The 20,982-nt window shown below is 35.3% G+C and overlaps 3 protein-coding genes across 3 annotated transcripts; 2 read left to right on the top strand and 1 right to left on the bottom strand.

Moving 5' to 3' along the window:
* Positions 1 to 7,496: 7,496 nt before the first annotated feature.
* On the bottom strand, positions 7,497 to 11,819 carry LOC113236725. The gene is made up of 4 exons (XM_026472886.1): positions 11,808 to 11,819; positions 10,109 to 10,276; positions 8,367 to 8,533; positions 7,497 to 8,013 (listed from the first exon to the last, which is right to left on the bottom strand). The coding sequence occupies exons 1-4, from the start codon at positions 11,817 to 11,819 to the stop codon at positions 7,497 to 7,499; spliced, it is 864 nt and encodes a 287-aa protein (XP_026328671.1).
* A 2,596-nt stretch (positions 11,820 to 14,415) lies between these two features.
* On the top strand, positions 14,416 to 15,368 carry LOC113236909 (cuticle protein 8-like). Its single transcript, XM_026473127.1, has 3 exons — positions 14,416 to 14,429; positions 14,509 to 14,808; positions 14,899 to 15,368. The coding sequence occupies exons 1-3, from the start codon at positions 14,418 to 14,420 to the stop codon at positions 15,148 to 15,150; spliced, it is 564 nt and encodes a 187-aa protein (XP_026328912.1). The 5' UTR covers positions 14,416 to 14,417; the 3' UTR covers positions 15,151 to 15,368.
* Positions 15,369 to 17,928: 2,560 nt separating this feature from the next.
* LOC113236724 (cuticle protein 8-like) lies at positions 17,929 to 18,853 on the top strand. The gene is made up of 3 exons (XM_026472885.1): positions 17,929 to 18,023; positions 18,160 to 18,502; positions 18,587 to 18,853. Exons 1-3 carry the CDS (start codon positions 17,929 to 17,931, stop codon positions 18,800 to 18,802), a joined length of 654 nt encoding a protein of 217 aa, XP_026328670.1. The 3' UTR covers positions 18,803 to 18,853.
* Positions 18,854 to 20,982: the final 2,129 nt, after the last annotated feature.

Raw genomic sequence — 20,982 nt, 5'->3', positions numbered from 1 at the left:
ACCTTTTTCTGTTGTTACTTACTCTGTCTATTATCCTTCAGCTTTTATACCGTAATACGGGGTTGGCTCAGTATATCTTTTTCTTTCAGTTATGTTTGTCTACCGTTAGCTCGTCGTTGATTCCCTTCATATCATCTTTCACACTATTTATATCTTGAGTTTCTTTTTCACTTAAAATTAAGGCAAGTAAGTATATGTCAATTCGTTTTTAATTTTTTACTTTTAATTTGTTGCATTATGATAACAAACGGGGATAAACGCGATACAATCGAAGCATATGGCTGTCATAAAAATTAATTAAGTATTATATCTAACTAATAAATCACAAATTGTGTACTACACACGTTGCGGTCTATTTCTTTGTGAGTTGTCAGGAAACAACTGCTGATAAGTATGAAATTTTGTATTGGTATAGAAGTGGTTATCGATTTTATTTAATCGTAGACTGGTCGTATTAAATAACTAATATTCGAAAATCTATTTTAAGTATTGTGATTGGCATTTAGCCTCTTTCCTTCCGATTAAGTAATTTCCTTACTTATGAAAAAAATGCGTCTGAGTTTAAAAATGGTAATAAAGTTACGTGTAAAGCTAGAAATCGCTATTCTCTAGTACGACCTACATATTCAGTGACAAAACGCAAACGCGGAAGCGTACAGGGCTGCGTAACCAGAGGGCCCGTTTGTCAACGCTCTGATTTACTGCTACTGCTCGCCAGGTGCTTCTGGAGAACACTGTGACGCAATTTGCTTACACTCTCGAAATTCGACTATTAGAATTCCTTTTAACAGCGTAATAATTTACCTAAATCACAGTTAATCTAATACTAAACAAGTACAGATACCTAATCTCATACAAAGAAATGTCGCACTCGTAACTGCGCTATTCGGACGCTTAGTTTGATTCTCAACGCTAATCCATAGATAGTACCAAATAAACCCGCTATTTCTGTGATTGCAATAATATTCGAAAAGGCAAACAGATAGCAGCTATTACATTATTGTCAAGGTTTATTGCTTTTGTTCAGGCGTTTATTATTATACACATTAACATATATGTGGGATTATTTTTATTTTCCGTATTTAATTGTAAGCTGTTTGCGTTCGTTCGTACGTTTGCTTAGAGAATTATTAAAAACAAATTAGAAGAGTGTCAAGAATTGCCAGTTTTATGTTATGTTGTTTGTACGTAAATATAGAATATAATTTAGAAACTCGGTTTGGTTTATTGTCATCGCAAAGAAGCCGAGTTTGCACTTTTAATATTTCAAGGTAAGAAAGTCAGTGCTAAAACGTTACTTAGTTTTGAGAATAAATATAAAGAAATGCCATCTGTACAATTTATTATTACAATAACTACCATGATATTTCATTATTTTGTGAAATCATTCCACTGCACTGGTTTGTTATAATTATTAACACAAAGATCGAACACTGAGAATAAGTCTTTCCATCTGGTTTTTCTTCATTTCATGCCGGACGCTTTCCCAACTGACCTTAGAAACAAAGTAACAAACCAGCAGACCTTACAAATTTTTCTATGTGTTTGTTGCAGATCTTTGTTTTTATTAAGACATTTTTCTGATTCTGGTTTATTGTTACTCTTTGCGAGTGTACTTCAGAAGCATTGTTATGCAATTAATTTTGTAATATATAAATGTCATTTTTTAAGGTACCTAATACTAAGTTAGTCCATGCTCTAATTTATTATTACCATTGGTATTTATAGTTTCAATGCTTCGGTAGAATACGGTGATGCAATTAACGTACACTCTCTTACATTAGAATTCCGTAGCAACAACTTAAGGTTTGCCGTACAATGAGTTTGTGGAGTATAAACTATAGACGATTAGTCATTGGTACATCGGATAACATTTGATCACTTATGTAGAATATATTCAGTGTTCGTAGTTTAACAAAATAGTAGTATGCAGGGCTTTTTAAAACATTTTATAGTACATTTAAAACAAAAGAGTATTGGTTATATATGAAAATCAAAATAATCTTTATTTCAAAGTAAGCATTATTACACTTAAAATCGTCACATTGGTTAAACAATACCTATATTTAATATCTATGGTTAAAATATTATATGTATGTATACATTCATGTAATATATTTCCAACTAAATTATTAATATTTATATGCGTATTAATTATATGTAGATGTAACTATTCATTTCATTTTAATGTTTTTTCTTTAATTTCTTCCTCGTCTTATTTTTCCCATGACGGAGACAGGTTTATTTATTTTTGTTTGTTTTTATTTTTGTTTTTATTCTTGGCATTTTGTAATTAATTAACAAATACTACCACTGTCAACAATTATTTTACTGAATAATTGTAATTGGCCTATCCAAAAAGTGAAACAATAAAAATATATAAATAAACATTGTTCTTTGTTACATTTTTAATATGATCTAAAAAATTTACATACATCTAATCGAGTTCGGGGGCCTCGAAAGTCGAGACACAGCTCTTTCGATCTAGTTTAGACTAAATTGTTTTGTATCCTAGCTCCAGCCTCATAAAAAAATGTTTTTGTACAAAATAACAACTGAACTTTTTGGAGATAAATAAATTTATATTAACTTTTTATAGTTTTATATACATCTTATATTATTGCAATGAAATCCTGCTAATAGGTATAATATTTAATATAAAATATTTCAATATGGAATATTAATGATTGGACACGATACGAATACTCAAAAGCTTCTAAATGAAAACAGAACTTCGATTGGAACTTTAAGTGTTTCCACTTAAGTCCCACATTTATGCTATAATTACTTTATTTCGGTAAAGGAGAATATGTTACTTATGTTATGTTTTGTTTTTAGAGTGGAAAGTGTTTAAGTCTAAAAGCCCCGGACAATCGATGCTAAACCGCGGTCACGACGTTGAATAAAATGTTGTGATTAGAGATGTGCGCTGATTATGAAATTCCCAGCGGCGGGAAATCGACGTGACTTGTGAAAGGGTACGTCCAGGGTAGTACTTATCACTATACCTATTTCTGCTATTAAGCAGTATTGTCAGCATTACTGTGTTCCGGTTTTGAAGGGTAAGGGTGCTGGTGAAACTACAGGCACATGGGACTTGTCAACTTATGTCTCAGGGTGACGGGCGCAGTGGCAGTACCCCTCAGATCTTTGCGATTTAAAACTCTGAGTGGCACTGCAACTATCATGGACAGGCGTGTGGCTTACCATATCGGGCGCGCGACTTGTTTGTCCTGTCACCGTGCTGTTGTTTTTTTAAAATATAAAAGTTCCATTTGACAGCAATTCTTACCTTTCAAAACCGAAACACTGCATGGTGGCAGAAAGGTAAGGTGGCAGTACTTCCCCGGACGAACTTTTTCGCAAAGAGCTCTACTACTACTGAACGCATTATAATACTAAAGATGTTAATTACTTCAAATTTTCATGACGCCGATTTTACGCCGCGCCGGTCAAGTTCATACGGTAGCGGCGTAACGCACAGACCTCAAAAGTTTGCTTATCTGTTTTCGTTGCGTTTTATTTTCATTGGAATTACTTTTACGTGTGGCGCACTATAAGTTTCCGGAATTAATAAGAAAAAAATACTATAAATGGTCAGAAATGAATTTATTGTTTTTCAAAATATTTTCCGTTAGCGTTAATGCACTTTTTCATACGAATGAACCAATTATGAATATATTTATGCCACTCCTCCGTGACAATCTCTGAAACATATTTTTCATACTTTTCGACAGCCTCTTCAGGTGACGAAAATCGTTGACCGCGTAACAGATTCTTAATTTCTGGAACTAAATAAAAGTCACAAGGTGCCAGGTCGGAACTGTACGCGGAATGGCTCATACGGTCAACGTTGTTCACCTTCAAAAATTCATTTGTCTGTCTGGCCGAGTGAGAACTGGCATTATCGTGGTGCAAGATGATACGGCGTTTACGGTTGTTTTTACGGAGTTTGTCAATAACTTCCGGCAAACAAATGGTCATGGTCCAATCACTATTCACGGCATAATGATTCTCTAAAGCAACAGTAGCCACGTGTCCAGTTTTATTTTAAAAAGAAGCACTTTGCACGCACGCCACTTTGGTTGGTTTCGGCTCATCTCGAAAGACCCATACGCTCGGTTGCTGCTTTGTTTTGGGATCGTAACTGTAAATCCATGTTTCATTACCTGTTCATATGTCCCACACCAAATTCGACGCCCCTTCTTTGAATCTGGTAAGCATGGCATTGCACCAAGTGACGCGATCCGTTTCTTGAGCTTCAGTCAAATTGTGTGGGTTCCAGCGAGAGCATAGCTTTTTCACACCCAAATGTTTGTGTAATATTGATTGTATTTGACTCATGCCTATGCCTAAAGATACCGAATCTCATGGTATATATCACATGCCTCTCTGTTTTGATCATACGGCGCATAGGATCGATGTTTTTGTTGTTCACAGCAGTGGACGGGCGACCATCACGAAATTCGTCAATGAGATTCACACGACCGCGTTTGTATTCTGCAAACCAGCTATAAATAGTCGTCTTGCACGGTGCTTCATCGCCAAAAGCAGTTTCAAGCCGAGCGAAGCTCCGCTGAGCTGTTACATTACACTTAAAGTCGTAGAAAATCATACTACGAAAATTTTCACGAGCTAAATCCATGGTGATGTAGACAACCAATTTCTAAAATAACGCCACAATGTAAAAACAATTGAAAGTGAGAAACAAACTATTCTACAGCCAAAGAGTTCCATTTTCAAATGTTGTAATTACTTTTTAAATATTGTTTATGTAAGTGGTCAGAAACTTATAGTGCGCCTTACGTATATGCCAAGATTCATTGAAATCGGTTAACGGAATGTGGGTGAAATTCAATAAACCGGGTTGATCTTCTGGTTTGCCGCCCATAAAGGTGGAAAATTTTCTTCAAATTTGAATGGGACTACCAATGAGGTACCCCTTTTTTGTGAAAAAAATAAAAAAGTACTTCGCTGGTTTGTGTCTGTAATCAAGTTGAGGCAACAGGTACTGCCTTAGAAGGAATTTTTCTTGTGTTTGTTCGATCTTTGTTTCAATAATGTTACCAAGTTTGTTATTAATACTCACCCGTACAAATAAGTAAGTGGCATTGATATGAAGGGCGCGACACGGCAATGAACTGTAATTAAAATCGTTAGTTTCACACGTAAATAATATGACCCGCATGCGTGCTTAATCGTCTATATAATACAATAAGCAATAAATTGGTAGTCTTTGTTTTAAACTTCATAGCTTTTATGTATAACTTAATCGAAAATTTAATTGTTGATGCCTTGTGTGATTGTAGTTTCTTTTATGTACGAAGTGTCCAAATGAAATGTGAACTGAAATGTAAAAAAAAAAATGAAAATGTAAACGTAAATGTGTACAGCATCTTCAGGCTTTTGACGACTTCACCCATCGGCCGGACCTGCACGGCCAATTACCCGTACGTTGCCAAAAATACACTCTTTTGGCAGCTCGATCCTCTCTCATTCTGTCCATATGTTCTAATCACAAAAGTCGGGTGGATTTTTTTTCCCCGATTATGTTCCGCACAGATATTAGCTCTTTTATTTTTCTACCTATTGAATCTGGTCATCCAGATCTCATATTCTCCTTTGATTGGTTCACATCTTCCGTTCCGCCATTAGTATTTTATTTTCTTCCTTCAGCGTTAGTATTACGTGCTTATGATAATTTATCGATAATTTTTGAAGATATTTTAGTACCCAACAAACTTAATTACAGTGTAGTTAACTAGTTTGTTATAATTACAATAATTATAACAAACTAGTGGAGTAATTTCACAAAAAATAATTGAATATCAATTCAATAAAAAAAATTAATTAATACAGTGTAGTGTTCTGTGATCTAAATCCTCTCCGTAGAGGAGTCTTATCTTATAGCCCCAATAGTGGAACTTTTATGGACAACACGTGTTCATTCATCGTGAATAATCTATCATAGGAGCTCCTGTTATTGGTATCGAAGTTGCCTACTTATCTAATTGCGCTATGGTCACAAATAAAGTCAACTTATATCGAGTTCTTAGGTTTTCGCGATTGTTACATATAGGAAATGAAACTATTTTTCCGGATTTAAAGCCGGAAAAATAGTTTCATTTCCTAAAGTCAACCTATCTTCTTCGATTGATTTTGATTTGATCACAAAATACAGACAGATTGGTAAATTGGTAAATAGCCAGTATGACATTCCATTATGCCTAATATTCAACATAAATTACGTCTTTCATAATTAATTTTCTTTGAACGTTTTATCAAGTAAATACACGTTTAATATGAATACAATGTAATGAGTATCAAAAGAATGTGTAACGAAAAATATAATTACATACGAAAGACATAATTACACGCGAAGCAATTATTAAATTTATGTGCGTAAGTATTTCAAAAAGCGTCTTGCAAATAGTGGCACAAGATCTCGGACATTTTTTATTCTTTTAAGAGTCCTTTACATAATCGTTTTGACATTGCAACTAACAAGACAAGTGCGTTTCTAAGTGTTTTAAGCTGTTTGATTATAACCTTACTGTTATTATAACCGTCTGCGGCGAAGCTAATGGAACGATATTGTGTTTCATAATTACATAAGTAGGTATGTTAATATTAAAGCTCGATTTTAAATTATCATGTTACTAGAAAATGAATTAATTAATTATTGTGATATTTGTTACTTGCTTTTGTAATGTATAAAAACAATATTTCATGAAAAATGCACAACACTTTTCGAATTAAAATACTGATTTTATTGATTAAAATACTGATTTTAAAATGCTATAATATTGTTGGTATATTAGTCATTTGACTAGATTAACCTTCTAGGTCTTAAACTAAAGTAAAACTTTTATTTTTATAGTTCGGTCGGCAAGTGTAAATAACCATTGATTGCTGCTTTTATGATTATAACAAGTATTTATTATTTTATGTTTTTGTGTTTTGTCCTCACTATACAGATTAAAAACATTTTCAAGTTTAAATGAAAGTTCGCGTCGAATACCATTCGTTGTTAACCTTCCATTGTACTGTGCCCCTTACATATGTGGCCCACAAATCCTATGTAACTTTTATTAACGATTTTAAGTTGATATTTGTGTTCATTGCGACAAAGTACAAATGCGCCATCTGTTATAGGTTGGTAACAATTCATCTCGCTCACAGTATTATATAGCTTTGCACTGCCATCTACCGCAACATAAAATTAACGAGGCAACTTGCGCAGATGCAGTACACAATACTTTCTAAAAGTTAGCAGAGGTGGTGTTGGGTACAGCAAAGTCGTCGATAGATTTTTCGATTTTATTACACTTTTACTTTGTGGTATTAATATACAAACTAAATAACAAGTTACAAACATACAGACAATACTTATGACTCATAACAATCTATTGTAGACTGGATGACCTCAAAAACATTCAACTTATAGTACACATTTACACATAATCACCTAAACTTACGAAATAAAAAACGATACTTCAATAACCGATGTAATATTTAAAGTACTTAGAACGATAATACGATGAGGCTACTTCGGAATCTGTGCTTGTTGCATCTTTATTAGGTTCGTCGATTATCTGAAGATTATCAACTGTATCAGTTTTTTCAACCACTGGTGCTACAGAATTATCATTTTCCATTTCGGGCGCTTCATTCATGATCATGCTAACTACCGGCATATTTTTAACGTCATTTTCTTCTGTTTTCATTGCATCAACTTTAATTGGTTCCGTAACTGGTACAGATTCTAATAACATCATTTTTCCTCCGTCAATGAGCACCATTTTTGCTTTTTCTTTATGAGAGTCATTCATGGGTTTGTTTTCTTTATCTTCTTGATTTTCTTCTTTGTGAAATTCTGCATGGTGTTTTTCGGGGGTAAAGTGGTGAATCTTTACGCCATAACCTATTGGATAGAAGTGTCTAGTGTGGCCTGATATAGATATCGCGTGACCTCCATGTTTGTTAACGGTTTTGCTGACTAAAGCGTTGAAACTGAAAATATGATGAAAATTTAAGACAACTTTGTTAATATTTTTAAATTTATATTCAAATTCAAATTATAAAATTGATCAAAAAAATCCGTCGATTTAAAAAAAAACTATAAACCCTGATTTTCAGTAATTGGCAAAAACGTGCTGATCTCTAGACACTTTTTATGTGTATATGCTATGTATTTTTTTAAATTAGATTATCATTATTAAGTATAATAAATTTGTAGAAATATCAGCTATGACACATTGATTAATACCGTCATAAAGAGAGAATTTTAGTTTTATTAGATATTAACACTTATTCGAGTAAGAATTCGTACCCTAATTGTATTTTAAAGACTTCTTTTAACTTACCCATTATGATCATCCGCATTGTATTCGACCTTGCGAAGAGAGCCATCAGGTTCGACAAGACTATATTCTCCCCATACTCTGTCCCCATCTCTGGTCTCCTGATGTCTCTTATGATCTCCGGTTTTTTTGTCTGATACTGCGTAGTCGAATTCATATTTAGGATAGGCCTGGAAATAACAATTAATATTAATAATTTGTTCAACAAGCACAACTATAACCTGGTCATGTAATAAAAATATCTGAGTAACGGTAACTGTGGGGCTCGACTCATAATACTAGGTTGTTAACTACTAAGGAGTTAGTATTTAAATTTTTCGTCTCGTTGAACCCTGCGGTGACCAAGGGATTGGTAGCTACTTATATAGTAAGTTTCGCCATCCAAAGGTACATATAGATAGGTAGATACAATGCCAGTACCTTACGCACGATGCCTTAGGGTGCCGCCCTCAAGGTTTTTTTTTTTCACTTCAACTTCAAGTTATCTAATTAAAAATTGCTATAATTTTTCATCTGCATTAAGCACTATTAAATTCTTAATTTTCTTGGTTCAGGCACATAGCATGGTCTATTATTTAGTGTCTGAAACGTGTTGTACATTCTACTTAAAAAAATCTTCCTAAGTTATTTCTTTTTTGGTCTTAAATTTGTTTTTGTTACTTTTTTAAAACACTGTTTAATTTTTTTTTATTACATGAGGATATGATTATTCATCATCTATAATTAGTTACGCAATTAGACTACGGTTTTGAAATTTAATAGTACATGAAATATATGTGCACTAACAGTTACTAACTGTTGGTGTACGTACTAAATAAATAAATGTTATTTCATTACACTACCATTTCATTTATTCTATGCAAACAAAATCTAAAGATTATATATTACTAGCGTAGTTGAACACATATAATTAATATGAAAAATTTGCATATCTGTGAAATTAAGATATAACAAATGTGTTCTCAATTATAGACTCTAAGTAATTTTTTACACATTTACTTTCCTAGATAACGATCACAGAATTAATAGTTATTGTAGTTTTTAATTACAATAATAAAATTTTAAAAGACAGCTTAAATGCATATAATTATATATCATGTGTATCAGTCAGGTACGTATTAGTTTTGACGTTTAATATGCGTTTAATGGTCAGTTTAGTAACTAGTTTAGTTTAATTTCAAAATATGTTTTATATGTATTTATGAATATAATACCATTCTGATTATTTAAACAAAAGCAAATAGTTTCATGGGATTTACTGAAAGTTGTCAATAAAGTGTTTTATGATGTGAATTATAGTAATTTGCATAGCAATTAATTTTAAAATAAAATGCAAGGATCTTCTCTCACGCGAGGGTTTAAGGCCATAGCCCACCACGTTGGCCCAATGTGGGTTGGGGACTTCCCACATTTTCTGAAAGTTTTTGACCCTTCTTCGACATGCAGGTTTCATCAGAGATGTTTTTTTTTCACCGAAAAGCTCATGATAAATTTAAAATTCAATTTCGCACATAAATTCCGAGAGACACAGAGGTTACGAGCACGGATTCAAACACACGGCCTCTGTTAGAGAGGCGGTAGGTCATACAATTAGGCAACCACGTCTACCCTAGCCTGAGAAGAGACCGTGTCTAGCAGTGGGATGTATAAATGGACTGATGGTGATGTTGATGAAAAAACGTGAATTTCAAGAAAGTCATTAAATTACATGCAGTGAGAAATAAAAGCCCCAAAAGAATACTTACATGAGGAAATGAATCGTATTTGTGCCACATTTGGGAGTTTGGTGGAGCATGATATACCTTGACTACCTGCCAGGCTTTAGCACCGTCATTGCTGAAACCATGTTTACTATACCCAGTGTCTACGAAGACAGAATGCACCGTGCCCATAAAGTAAATGCATAACACAATCTGAAACAACCGCAAAATGAGTTTTTTATAAATACTGTAACCACAGAAGAATAAATACCGTCGAAGTGGTTAGTTAGCGTCTGACGCGTGCCAAGTATAGGTCTCAAGAGATCTATCAGAGCTCAGTCCGCCATTTTCGCTTTGTATGGTATGGTTGTGTCATTCTTTCGTGCAAATACTCTAAAATCCTTGAAAAGTGCCTAGTTGTGCTGTTCTGGAGTGCAAAAATGATAGACGAACCAAAAATTTATAAAAAAATTGTTACCCGTGGTGGTATTTCATTTCATTTTATGATAAAACCAATTAGAAAATGATATTCATAACCCAGAAACAAAAATCGTGTTACATAGTGAGGAACCTCGATATTGCTGGTTACATGTTAAGTAGGCGGCAATAAAACGTTACGAAAATATCTAAAAATAACTCTACAATTAATTCATATAGTAGAGTACAATATATATGATTTTTAAATATCTTCAGTAAGTTGCCAGACTATACGTAAATATTTTAAGTGATGTTTGACGTTTCACAGCGAAATTTAGCATCTCTTAGTCGTTGAACACATGCATTCGTTTTAGTCTTCTGATGTTGCCATTATCAACCAGTGCTTTAGCGAAGGTTTCTTTTATAATACCAAGTGACGGGGCGAACAAGTCGTGGTTCCGGTGGTAAGCGACACGCCTATCTATAACAGTTGTAGTGCCACTCAGAGCTTTAAACCACGAAGATCTGAGGGGCACTGCCACTGTGCCCGTCTCCCTGAGGCATAGGTTGACAAATCCACTGTGCCTGTAATTTTACCAGCACCCTTAACCCTTTAAAACCGGAACGCTGTAATGCTCACATTACCGCTTGGCGGCAGAAATTGGTATATAAATAACGCGCACACACTCATCGCCCCGCACTAGGGAAACCCTGTATCGCGGGTGCCATGGACACACACTTAGACAACCACAAATTACACCCAAAGTCAAGAGAAAAATAAATATCGGCCATACAAATATTTCTCCCGGCACGGGAATCGAACCTGGGACTTCTTGCGTGACGGTCCAGTTTGGTAACCGTTCGGCCACGGAGACAGTTATATGTCCATCTTTTCTAAAATCGTTGGAATTTCCAGGTGTTTGTGGATTTCAGTGTACCTGGTGTACCATGTGGCACCATACGACTTATTTAAAGATTTTTTGTAATTACGACTCTACAAAAACACTAATGGTTAATATAATCAACCGCCATTCTCCATTCTGCGTTGTGACATTCACTCGTCTCTATCTCTAACATTTGCACTCTGTTTGTGACCAGGGTATTTTCCTGCACTTTCACAAATTATAATCACGTAGATTTATTCGCGGAGCAAATCCGTAACGGCTAAGACATGGTTATCACTGTTTCACGATTAATACACATGTAGTAATATCTAATACCAACCGAATAGGAAACTTAAAAGTTGCTCAAGGTTTTATCATAATTTACAAATAATTAAGTACGGGATTATTTTTAAAATAATTCATTTTCACAATTAGACACGCACCTTTTCAAACATTTTGAAGCTCTTAGGAAGTACCGTTGTAAACGGATTTTGATAGTGAACTGTTGATTATTAGAGACCTTATCTACAGTTTTATACCTTTTTGATGTCTGATACCTATTATATAAATTTGTTGAAAACTTTGTTACTAAAGTTTGCTTTTATTACTATTAGAAAAGAGAGGATAAGACCAATATTTGACGAACATTAATTAAAACAAAAAAAAGATAATTCCATTATTTGTGCACCTACTACAATTTATTTTAGTAATAATAATAATAAGTATTAGTCACTATTTATAATAAGTCCTGAGTCCTGGTCCATGACCCCGGCCGTTTGTGGCCAATGTCGGGGAATACCGCCTCTCCTATTTCATAATTCAAAAATTATCTTTTAGGTCATGGGAGAGGCGAGAGCATAAAATAGATATCCAAAATAATAACTATAAAATATTTATTTTCTTCCACAGTGAAACTTAAATCTAAGAACAACGTAAAATATAACAATTTAATTGTCGAAGACTGGTGTTCAAGCTAGGTACAATTTTAAGACACCAGGATTTAAGACACCAGGTCTCCCTTTGCGAAAAAACTAGAAACAATGCAAAAACAAAAACACTGTGGTGAAGTGAAGTTATAACTGCTACAAAATGTTAACATTTTACATGCAATACAACAGATATTAATTATTATAAAGAATTAAGAAATTAAGTAAAAAGTTAAAGATACTCTAAAATATGGCAGTTGGAGATATGTAAGTTGCGTGTACGTGCGTGTGCCTATACGTGCGTGTGTACATGCGGGCGTGTGTACATGCGGGTGTGTGTGTACATGCGTGCGTGCGTGTAATATTTTACGTTTTCGTTTCTCACTTAAGAATATGTTTAGTAAAACAATTTTGTAACTGTAATCGTATTTCATTGCTCTTTAAGCTCTCTATAACACATAACTTACCAAAGCGAAGCGGTGAAGAGCTGTCCTTCAGGAACCAATAGTATTTCAGTGATTTGTCCAAACGGAGGATGTGAATATGTGATATAACGAAACAACGTTGGTTGATGAAACTCGATGAAACTTCTCGAGTCCGGTTTGGTATGTAATTGGCTTTAAAATGGGTCATGAGCTTCAAAACCGATCACATGATTTGAACGCCAGATTACTTTGTTAGTCCAGTGTAATGCTAGGTTAAATTGAAATAGAAAACCAAAAAGCGAATCTGAAATGTTAAATTGGATGTAATAAATTTCCATATTATAAATATCCAGTAATAACTATAAAAACTTATCCATACTATGACTATTTTAAAGTTCTTAAGTAATTTATCGTATCATCACAATTTAACAAATCAAAGGAGGTATTGAGTTCAGTTTTCGTGAATCGGTAGAGAGTAAAGCGGGCCAAAATTGATCACTGTTGTTTTAAATAAATTACATTTTCCGTTTAGTTGTATCAATGTGTTTGAGAGTGTTTTTCAAAGATCTCAACCAATAATATCACATTTCATTTAGGTTAAAATCAAAGCACTAGTTTTTTTACTTGATAATAGTTTTATAATGCGTATTGTTTTCTTATACTTGATAAAAGCGACTTCAAAGGGATAACTAGTTGTTAAATGCCTAACTTCTAAAGTTAAAATCTATGAAGGTTTCGTGCCATTTCCGACATAGCCCACTCTACTCATAGCTCCAACCCGATTCCGTGTATAGAAATTTCACAAAAGAGAGTGGATTCTGTCGCGTGTTATCGGCCACGGAATCGGCGCTATTCAATGCACCCGATGACTATTTTGTAATAAAGATCTTAGTCTCGATTTGTAGGTATTAAAAACTGGCTAAGATATGGTGCAATAATCAATTTTTTTTTTCAAATTTTAACTCTCAGTTTTACGATCCCTTTACATTGATGAGTGCTTCTGACAATTAAAACTCGAAACATTTTAGGGTTAACATTTCATAAATAACGAGTTCTTGGGTTTTGGCGATTGTTACACATAGGAAATGAAACTATTTTTCCGGATCGCGTATATTTATTTTTTTAAATAAACCAACGTTTCGGACCCTATACAGGTCTCATGGCCAGACAACCGTCTACCGCGACCATGACACATGTAGAGGGCCCGAAAGGTTAGTTCGTTTGAAAAACAAATATACGTTATTTCCTAAAATTTTTCTTTTTTTCCTTAAATCCAGAAAAACAGTTTCATTTCCTATCTCATAAATAAGTTTTTTTGTAAATAATAACTACTGCCTTTGAAGTACCCCTGTTAATTGCAATTGCTCAGTTCGACAATATACAACTTCAACAAGGATGTAAATCGTGTAATAAAGCACTGAGATGCAATGTGTAGGCGTGCCCACGATCATTTATAAATTTTGAAATCATAATGCAATGATATATTCTCAAAACGTGTGGGAGTGAATCACGATGGCATTTGGTGGGCACTTGTGAATAGATCAGTAGCGAATGTTTGACCTGCGTCAGAAGGTCGTGTCATAAGCTAGTTTGGCAGCTGCCACTACTACAATTCAGCCTTACTGGCTTACGGGTATAAAACTAGATTCGCTGAAATATTTGCAACCATTCACTGATCACACATCTAGCAACAACAGCCAACATGTTTTTTAAAGTAAGATTGAATAGGCACTCATGGCAAAACTATAAAGCAACTCATGAAGAACTTCGTTAAAAACTTTACCATTTTTCAGTTCGTAGTTCTGTGTGCTTTGGTGGCACTCTCCCAGGCAGGTCTCCTGCCCGAGCCACACTACTCCTCCGCTGCGGCCGTGTCCTCTCAGAGTATCGTGCGCCATGACCAGCCCAAGTTCTTGGCAGCTGCACCCGTTGCCAAACTGGCTGTCGCCGCTCCTGTTGCCTACCACGCCGCCCCAGCCGCCGTGACCTATCATGCTGCCCCCGCTCCCGTTGCGTACCACGCTGCTCCTGCCCCTGTTGCGTACCATGCTGCCCCTGTAGCTAAGGTTGTGGCTCACCAAGCCGAAGAGATCGTGAGTAATCACAGATGTAGCACCACTAAATAGATTATAATTCTTCAAGTATTATTAATAAATGATAAAAATCATTGTCCTATCTTGTAGGCCTACCCCAAGTACGAGTACAGTTACTCCATTTCCGACGGTCATACCGGTGACCAGAAGTCCCAGCAGGAAGTTCGTGACGGTGATGCCGTGAAGGGCTCTTACTCATTCCACGAGGCTGATGGCTCCATCAGAACCGTTGAGTACACTGCTGACGACCACAACGGTTTCAACGCGGTTGTACACAACACAGCTCCTAGGGCGGCTCCAGTCGTCGTCAAGGCCGCCGCTCCCGTCTACTACCATCACTAAATCTGAAATTCAACTAGTCAGTTTGATACTGTGATCTATTTATTGAAATAAACGAATAAGTTCAAATGTTAATAGCCGGTTTTAATATTCTGCTTTCAAGCTATGATACCGAGTTAATCATAAAATTTTGCCTTCGATAAAATTTTTGCTTCACTACATAGTAGTTTTGAAAAGACATCCAAAATTAAAAGGGTTAAACAAGCTAAATAAATTTTTACGACGCATAATTTTGAATTACTATAGATAAGAAACAAATATAATGATTTTTATAAATAATATATTATAAAAATCACAGTGATGTTAGAAAAAATTGTTAGGCAAAATAATACAATGTGAAAGCGGAAGACGGCTTTTAAGCTGTGAGATTTAAGCTTAAACAAAATAAATATATTTACACCAGTGTCACTAAATATAATTTTTATAAAAATAGTGATGGCGTGAGTTTAATACGAGGGAAAAAAATGGCGGTTATTGGCAGTCATCTTTACAAAGTTACAAGTGCATTTAAGGATTTTCCGCCGCAGAATTTGCCGTTTACATGATTTAAAATTATAGTGAAAAAAAAAATGTTTATACTAAAGGAATTACACAAAAATGCTGTGGTTACATTTAGTTGTTTCAGATTATTTCTATCTACGATATTTGAAATAAATATTGTGAATGATATATTTGTACAAATATTTTTTTTTTGAGTGTTCGATCTTAGTATTAATAATTATAACAAACTAGTGGAGTAATTTCACAAAGAAAATTAATATCAATTCAATAAAAATTTAATTAACACAGTGAATAGCGACATCTCTCGCCAGGACTGGTAGCTGTAAAGGTACTAACTGGGTGATAAATCTTTCAAGGATTTCTCATAGATGGCACTACGACTAAAAAGTCGTTGAAAAACCAAATACAAAGACACGACGCAAGCACATAGGAAAATTCGTGAGGTCCGTTGGTTCGTTCCATGGCTTAGTTGGTATAGCGTCTGGTACGGTATGCAAGAAGACGTCGGTTACGAATATGATTTATGGCCTTGGCGAATTATAAATATTGTTTATATTAAGTATTTTGTACTTTTGCTTAAAACGTTTATTAAGATGATATAAGGGCGCGTCTGACCTTCATCACAACTGATAGAAAGTGACTATAAGGTCGATGATGGACCTATATAATGCCTATTCACTCACGCCTTGAAAAGACTCAAGTTACTACGGCGTTTGGGGAACAAATCTACAGGCAGGGAATTTCAATCACACACGCACACACACACACACACACACACACACACACACACACACACACACACTCTGTTTTTAAAATTTTTATTCTTATCTCTTAAGTATACGTTTCAGTGGGGTTACTATGGCCGTGGTCATGATATAATGACGTCATCATTCTGAAGATGTCTATTGTCGTTCATATCTATCTATTGCGGTATATAGGAATATATTTTATCACCGCTACGTATGGTCCCAGCTTCTCCCAATCATTATCAGTGTACCAGTTATCATTTGAGATGCCACCGCGTCTTCCAGCCAGTAATGATCACCTTTATTATAATCCTTTAGTAGCTTGCCTATCGGTTTTTTGTAGGTAGCATTTTGTCAATTATATACTTTGATACTAATGAATAAATTTGGTATAACATGAGCACCTTGCTAATTGGACTTTTTTTCTTACTTTTTACTAATTTTTTGCTTACTTTACGCGAACAGTTATTTAGAGTTTAGAATTAACAGCTTAGAGTTAAGAATGTGATTTAGGCTTATTTTTTTCATTTCAACTTTCAACACGTAAAATTGTACACAAGTGGCCTTTATCTTTTAATAATAAAACAAATCTGGCTTTGCAACTAGGGGTTGTGTTTATTTTTATTAGACATCTACACCAATTACCTGGTCTCGAACTAGGGAATTCCCTGTACAATGAGAATCTGAGCAATGGAATTCCATCCAATCCAACCCGGGACTTCCGCATCTAGCGCCCACAATGTAAACAGTTAGCCCACAGAGGAAAGTTGTCGTTGAAAGAAGCTTAAAATTAAATAAATAAAATACCACGGACTTGCATGACCTAGGAGTTGAAAATTGTTAATATTTAAAAATAATAACGCATACTTTTTTAGTAGCAAGTTTTAGTGCAGCAGTAGAGCTCCTTGTGAAAGAATTCGTCCAGAGAAGTACTGCCACTTTACCATTGACCTACCAACAAACACCTTACCTATTTCTGTAGCCAAGCGGTAATGTGAGCATTACTGCGTTTCGGTTTTCAAGGGTACGGGTACTGGTGAAATTGCATGCACATGTCACTTGTCAGCTTATCTCTCAGGATGAGGGGAGCAGTGGCCGTGCCTCTCAGTTCTTTTCGATTTAAAGTTCTAAGTTGCTCTGCAACTGCTATGGACAGGTGTATTGCTTACCACCAGGCACACGACTTGTTCGCCCTATCACTTAAAATAAAAAATAAATAAAAAATCGAATTGAAATGATAAGTATAATACAAGTCTATAAAAAATCAAGAGTATTGTGTTCAATCAGAGCAAGATTTTTTTTTTCATTCACCTTAAGATCGTCAATTGTTCTGTGGTAGAAGACACCATACTACATTCAACAACCAATTGGAGCGGAATATCTGACCAAATAGGTTATGTGTTATTTTTAATAATAAACTTTGTTAAGAACTTTGTGTTTAATTAGATATTGTAAATTTACATTGTATTAGGAATTCGAGTTAATTGTTCCTTCTCAGAAAAGGTTACGTAGATGATTAACAAGAAATTTTGGAATGAGCGCACTGAAATGCAAAATTGATCTGAAGGAAGGTCGTCCAAGCTTGCTTGACTGCTACAACTTCTTGAATGGCACACTGGCATTCACCGGGTATAAAAAGTAGAACATTGGCACATTGTCATCATTAAGTTCTAGATCACGTAGCAAGCAATATGTTCTCCAAAGTGAGTTAATAATTTGAGTCTTATAGTGTGTGCATAGACTGTGATTGAACTTCGGTGTGTAGTGACAATTTGTTTAACTGTGTCATTCAATTTCAGTTCGTAGTTCTGTGCGCGTTTGTGGCGGTGTCCCAGGCGGGTCTCCTGCCAGTGCAACAATACTCTTCAGCCGCGGCTGTATCCTCGCAGAACATTGTGCGCCACGACCAGCCCAAGCTCGTGGCTTCCGCTCCCGTAGCCTACCACGCCGCTCCCGTTGCCTACCACGCCGCTCCCGTTGCCTACCAAGCTGCTCCCGCTGCCGTCACTTACCACGCTACTCCAGTAGCTAAAGTGGCCGTTGCCGCTCCTGTTGCCTACCACGCCGCTCCTGTTGCTAAGGTCATCGCTCAACATGCTGAAGAGATCGTAAGTAACCACAAATCTAGAACACAAACAGTGCTACAAGTTTACATTTGATGATATATTAATTTGTTTGTGTCGTTGTTACAGGCCTATCCTAAATCTCAGCAGGAGGTACGCGATGGTGATGTCGTGAAGGGTTCCTACTCTTTCCACGAGGCTGATGGCTCCATTAGGACCGTAGAGTATACCGCCGACGACCACAATGGTTTCAACGCAGTAGTGCACAACACTGCTCCTGTCGTCAAGGCCGCCCCTGTAGTGGTCAAGGCCGCCGCTCCCGTACTCTCTTACTACCACCACTAAGCGCAGCATTAAATTGTTCAGCAGATAACACAAACTACTATTACCTATTTATTAATTGCAATATACGAATAAGTTCGAATTTAAATACGATAACGTTTTTTTTGTGCCCTTTCCACTTGGAATTGTTAGTAACATTACCTATATTTTGACAATGGAAACAGGCATAGTACTCTAAAATGTCAAATACAAAAGTTAAAGGATGTATTTTGATAATACCGCTGAATTACAATACTGCCCTCCTTGTCACATCTCCGCATTTACATTTTGGTAACTTTCGAGATATTGGCACCTAATTTTTTTTCTTTGAAAAATATCAATTACGCTGACTTTGCTTAACAATAAAATGAAAAAAAAAAAAAATTAAAAAAGATATTTAAAAACAAAACCGCTTATAGGGGGTTGTAGATCTAGTTTCGCTGATTCCAGATATGTTAATTACTGGATTTCGCTAAACTTATGGATTATGTTAATTATGATAAGAAGGGCAGAACAATTTCAGTGGTTTATCACCACAGTGGCTACTGTCTCTTGCAAGTTTTATTGCTAGTAGCTATATTGATTTTCCCGTGCACTGATATGAACATGAACAAAAATGAATATGAAGGTACCCAGTGATAGTAGATTTAGCAGCAGTAGAGATCTGAAAGAGTTCGTCCAGGGTAGTATACTGCCACCTTACCTATTTCTGCCAACAAGCAGTAATGTCAACATTACTGTGTTCCGGTTTTGAAGAGTAAGGGTGCTGGTGAAATTACAGGCACATGGGACTTGTCAACTTATGTCTTAGGGTGACGGGCGCAGTGGTAGTGCCTCTCAGATCTTTGCAATTTAAAGCTCTGAGTGACACTGTAACTGTTATGGCAAGGTGTGTAGCTTATCAACAGGCACACAACTTGTACGTCCCATCACTTGATGTAATAAAAAAAAATACAAATTACCTTTTTTTTACCATTACCAATTTGTGAAATGGGAATGTGAATGGAAAATTTTATCAGTTTACTTAAATTGTAGTTCATTGGCAACTTCTTATTTCTATTAGGACTTGTTGTTCATTGTTGACCATTCACGTATTTTTATTATCAGAATGAAGAAATTGATTTATAATATGACTTTCATATCCCCTGCGTTTTGATTATGATTTTATTCATTTTCTTACTAAAAGAAGATCATAAATTTACAAATTAAAGATCAGCACCAGGCTACGTCCATAGGTACGACAACACAAAACTAGCATTTACAAGAGATTTCGTCAATGCTGTACGGCGATGGAATCTTGCTGAACCAATGAACGACCCAGAGCGGTGATCACACCGACTTTGATATTATGTTTTATGATCTCAATGTGAATGGGCCGTAGTGTCGTATTAGTGCCGCCTTCCGTTACGTTTTAATCCTAATAATAATACAACAAAGAATATCGCTTTGTAAGTATGAAAATGTTACTTAAAGTGAACAATAGCATCGTGTATTGTTTATAAACCGTTTTGTTTGCTGGTTAGTGATATAATAATGAGGTATTTTAAGTATCATACAGTTTTGTCATCAATACTTCGGCTGTTTAGTTTAACTGAAGCATTTTCAAGCATCTATATGTATAAGACCGCATGGTCGCAAAACGGGTACGATGATAGGTCACATCTAAATATATATAATCAGCAAAATTATTTGTGGAACTTTGTACGTTAAGTTATTTGCATGGCATTTATATTTGCATTTAAATGAAGTGACAGTTTACATATATTAACCTGTGGCTAAGTGTACAAATTTGTGCAAATTGGTTGTTGTTTATTTATCTACGTAGTGTAGCACATGTTGTGTTGTAATGGGTTGTTCGTGCGAGTTTTAGCCATTAGGTAAGTTTGAAAAAAAAAGTACTAAACAATAGGCAACATAGTTTTTTTCTTTAAAAATTTTATGTTGCCTGCCATTTTAAGTATAGACGGGAAAGTCAGACAGATGAATCGCACAGGGCTCTTATTTCGTCATGATAATCCCAAACCACACAATTTTACAAAGCCGTCAAAAACTATTGCAATTAGGTTGGGATTTGCTACTTGTTTCGGTCCTTACAAAATTCTTAAATGGACAAGGCTTTGATAACAAAGAGACCATAAAACGACACTTTGAACTGTATTTTATAAGTAAATACAGGGTTTTTTTTAGAACAGGGGAATTTTAAA

Source organism: Hyposmocoma kahamanoa, unplaced genomic scaffold (assembly GCF_003589595.1).
Source record: "Hyposmocoma kahamanoa isolate Upper Pololo Valley unplaced genomic scaffold, ASM358959v1 92, whole genome shotgun sequence".
Lineage (NCBI taxonomy): Eukaryota > Metazoa > Arthropoda > Insecta > Lepidoptera > Cosmopterigidae > Hyposmocoma > Hyposmocoma kahamanoa.
This window is presented reverse-complemented; position numbering and strand designations above follow the sequence as displayed.

What these genes read in the sequence shown, in the direction of transcription:
- LOC113236725 (XM_026472886.1), bottom strand. An exon ending in AATACGATTCATTTCCTCAT is followed by an intron (nt 8,534 to 10,108) that starts GTAAGTATTCTT and finishes TGTTATTTCCAG; the next exon opens with GCCTATCCTAAATATGAATT. An exon ending in AATGCGGATGATCATAATGG is followed by an intron (nt 8,014 to 8,366) that starts GTAAGTTAAAAG and finishes TCATATTTTCAG; the next exon opens with TTTCAACGCTTTAGTCAGCA.
- LOC113236909 (XM_026473127.1), top strand. An exon ending in CTCACCAAGCCGAAGAGATC is followed by an intron (nt 14,809 to 14,898) that starts GTGAGTAATCAC and finishes CCTATCTTGTAG; the next exon opens with GCCTACCCCAAGTACGAGTA.
- LOC113236724 (XM_026472885.1), top strand. Translation starts at nt 17,929, where the DNA reads ATGAGCGCACTGAAATGCAAAATTGATCTGAAGGAAGGTCGTCCAAGC. An exon ending in GGCACACTGGCATTCACCGG is followed by an intron (nt 18,024 to 18,159) that starts GTATAAAAAGTA and finishes TTCGGTGTGTAG; the next exon opens with TGACAATTTGTTTAACTGTG. An exon ending in CTCAACATGCTGAAGAGATC is followed by an intron (nt 18,503 to 18,586) that starts GTAAGTAACCAC and finishes TCGTTGTTACAG; the next exon opens with GCCTATCCTAAATCTCAGCA.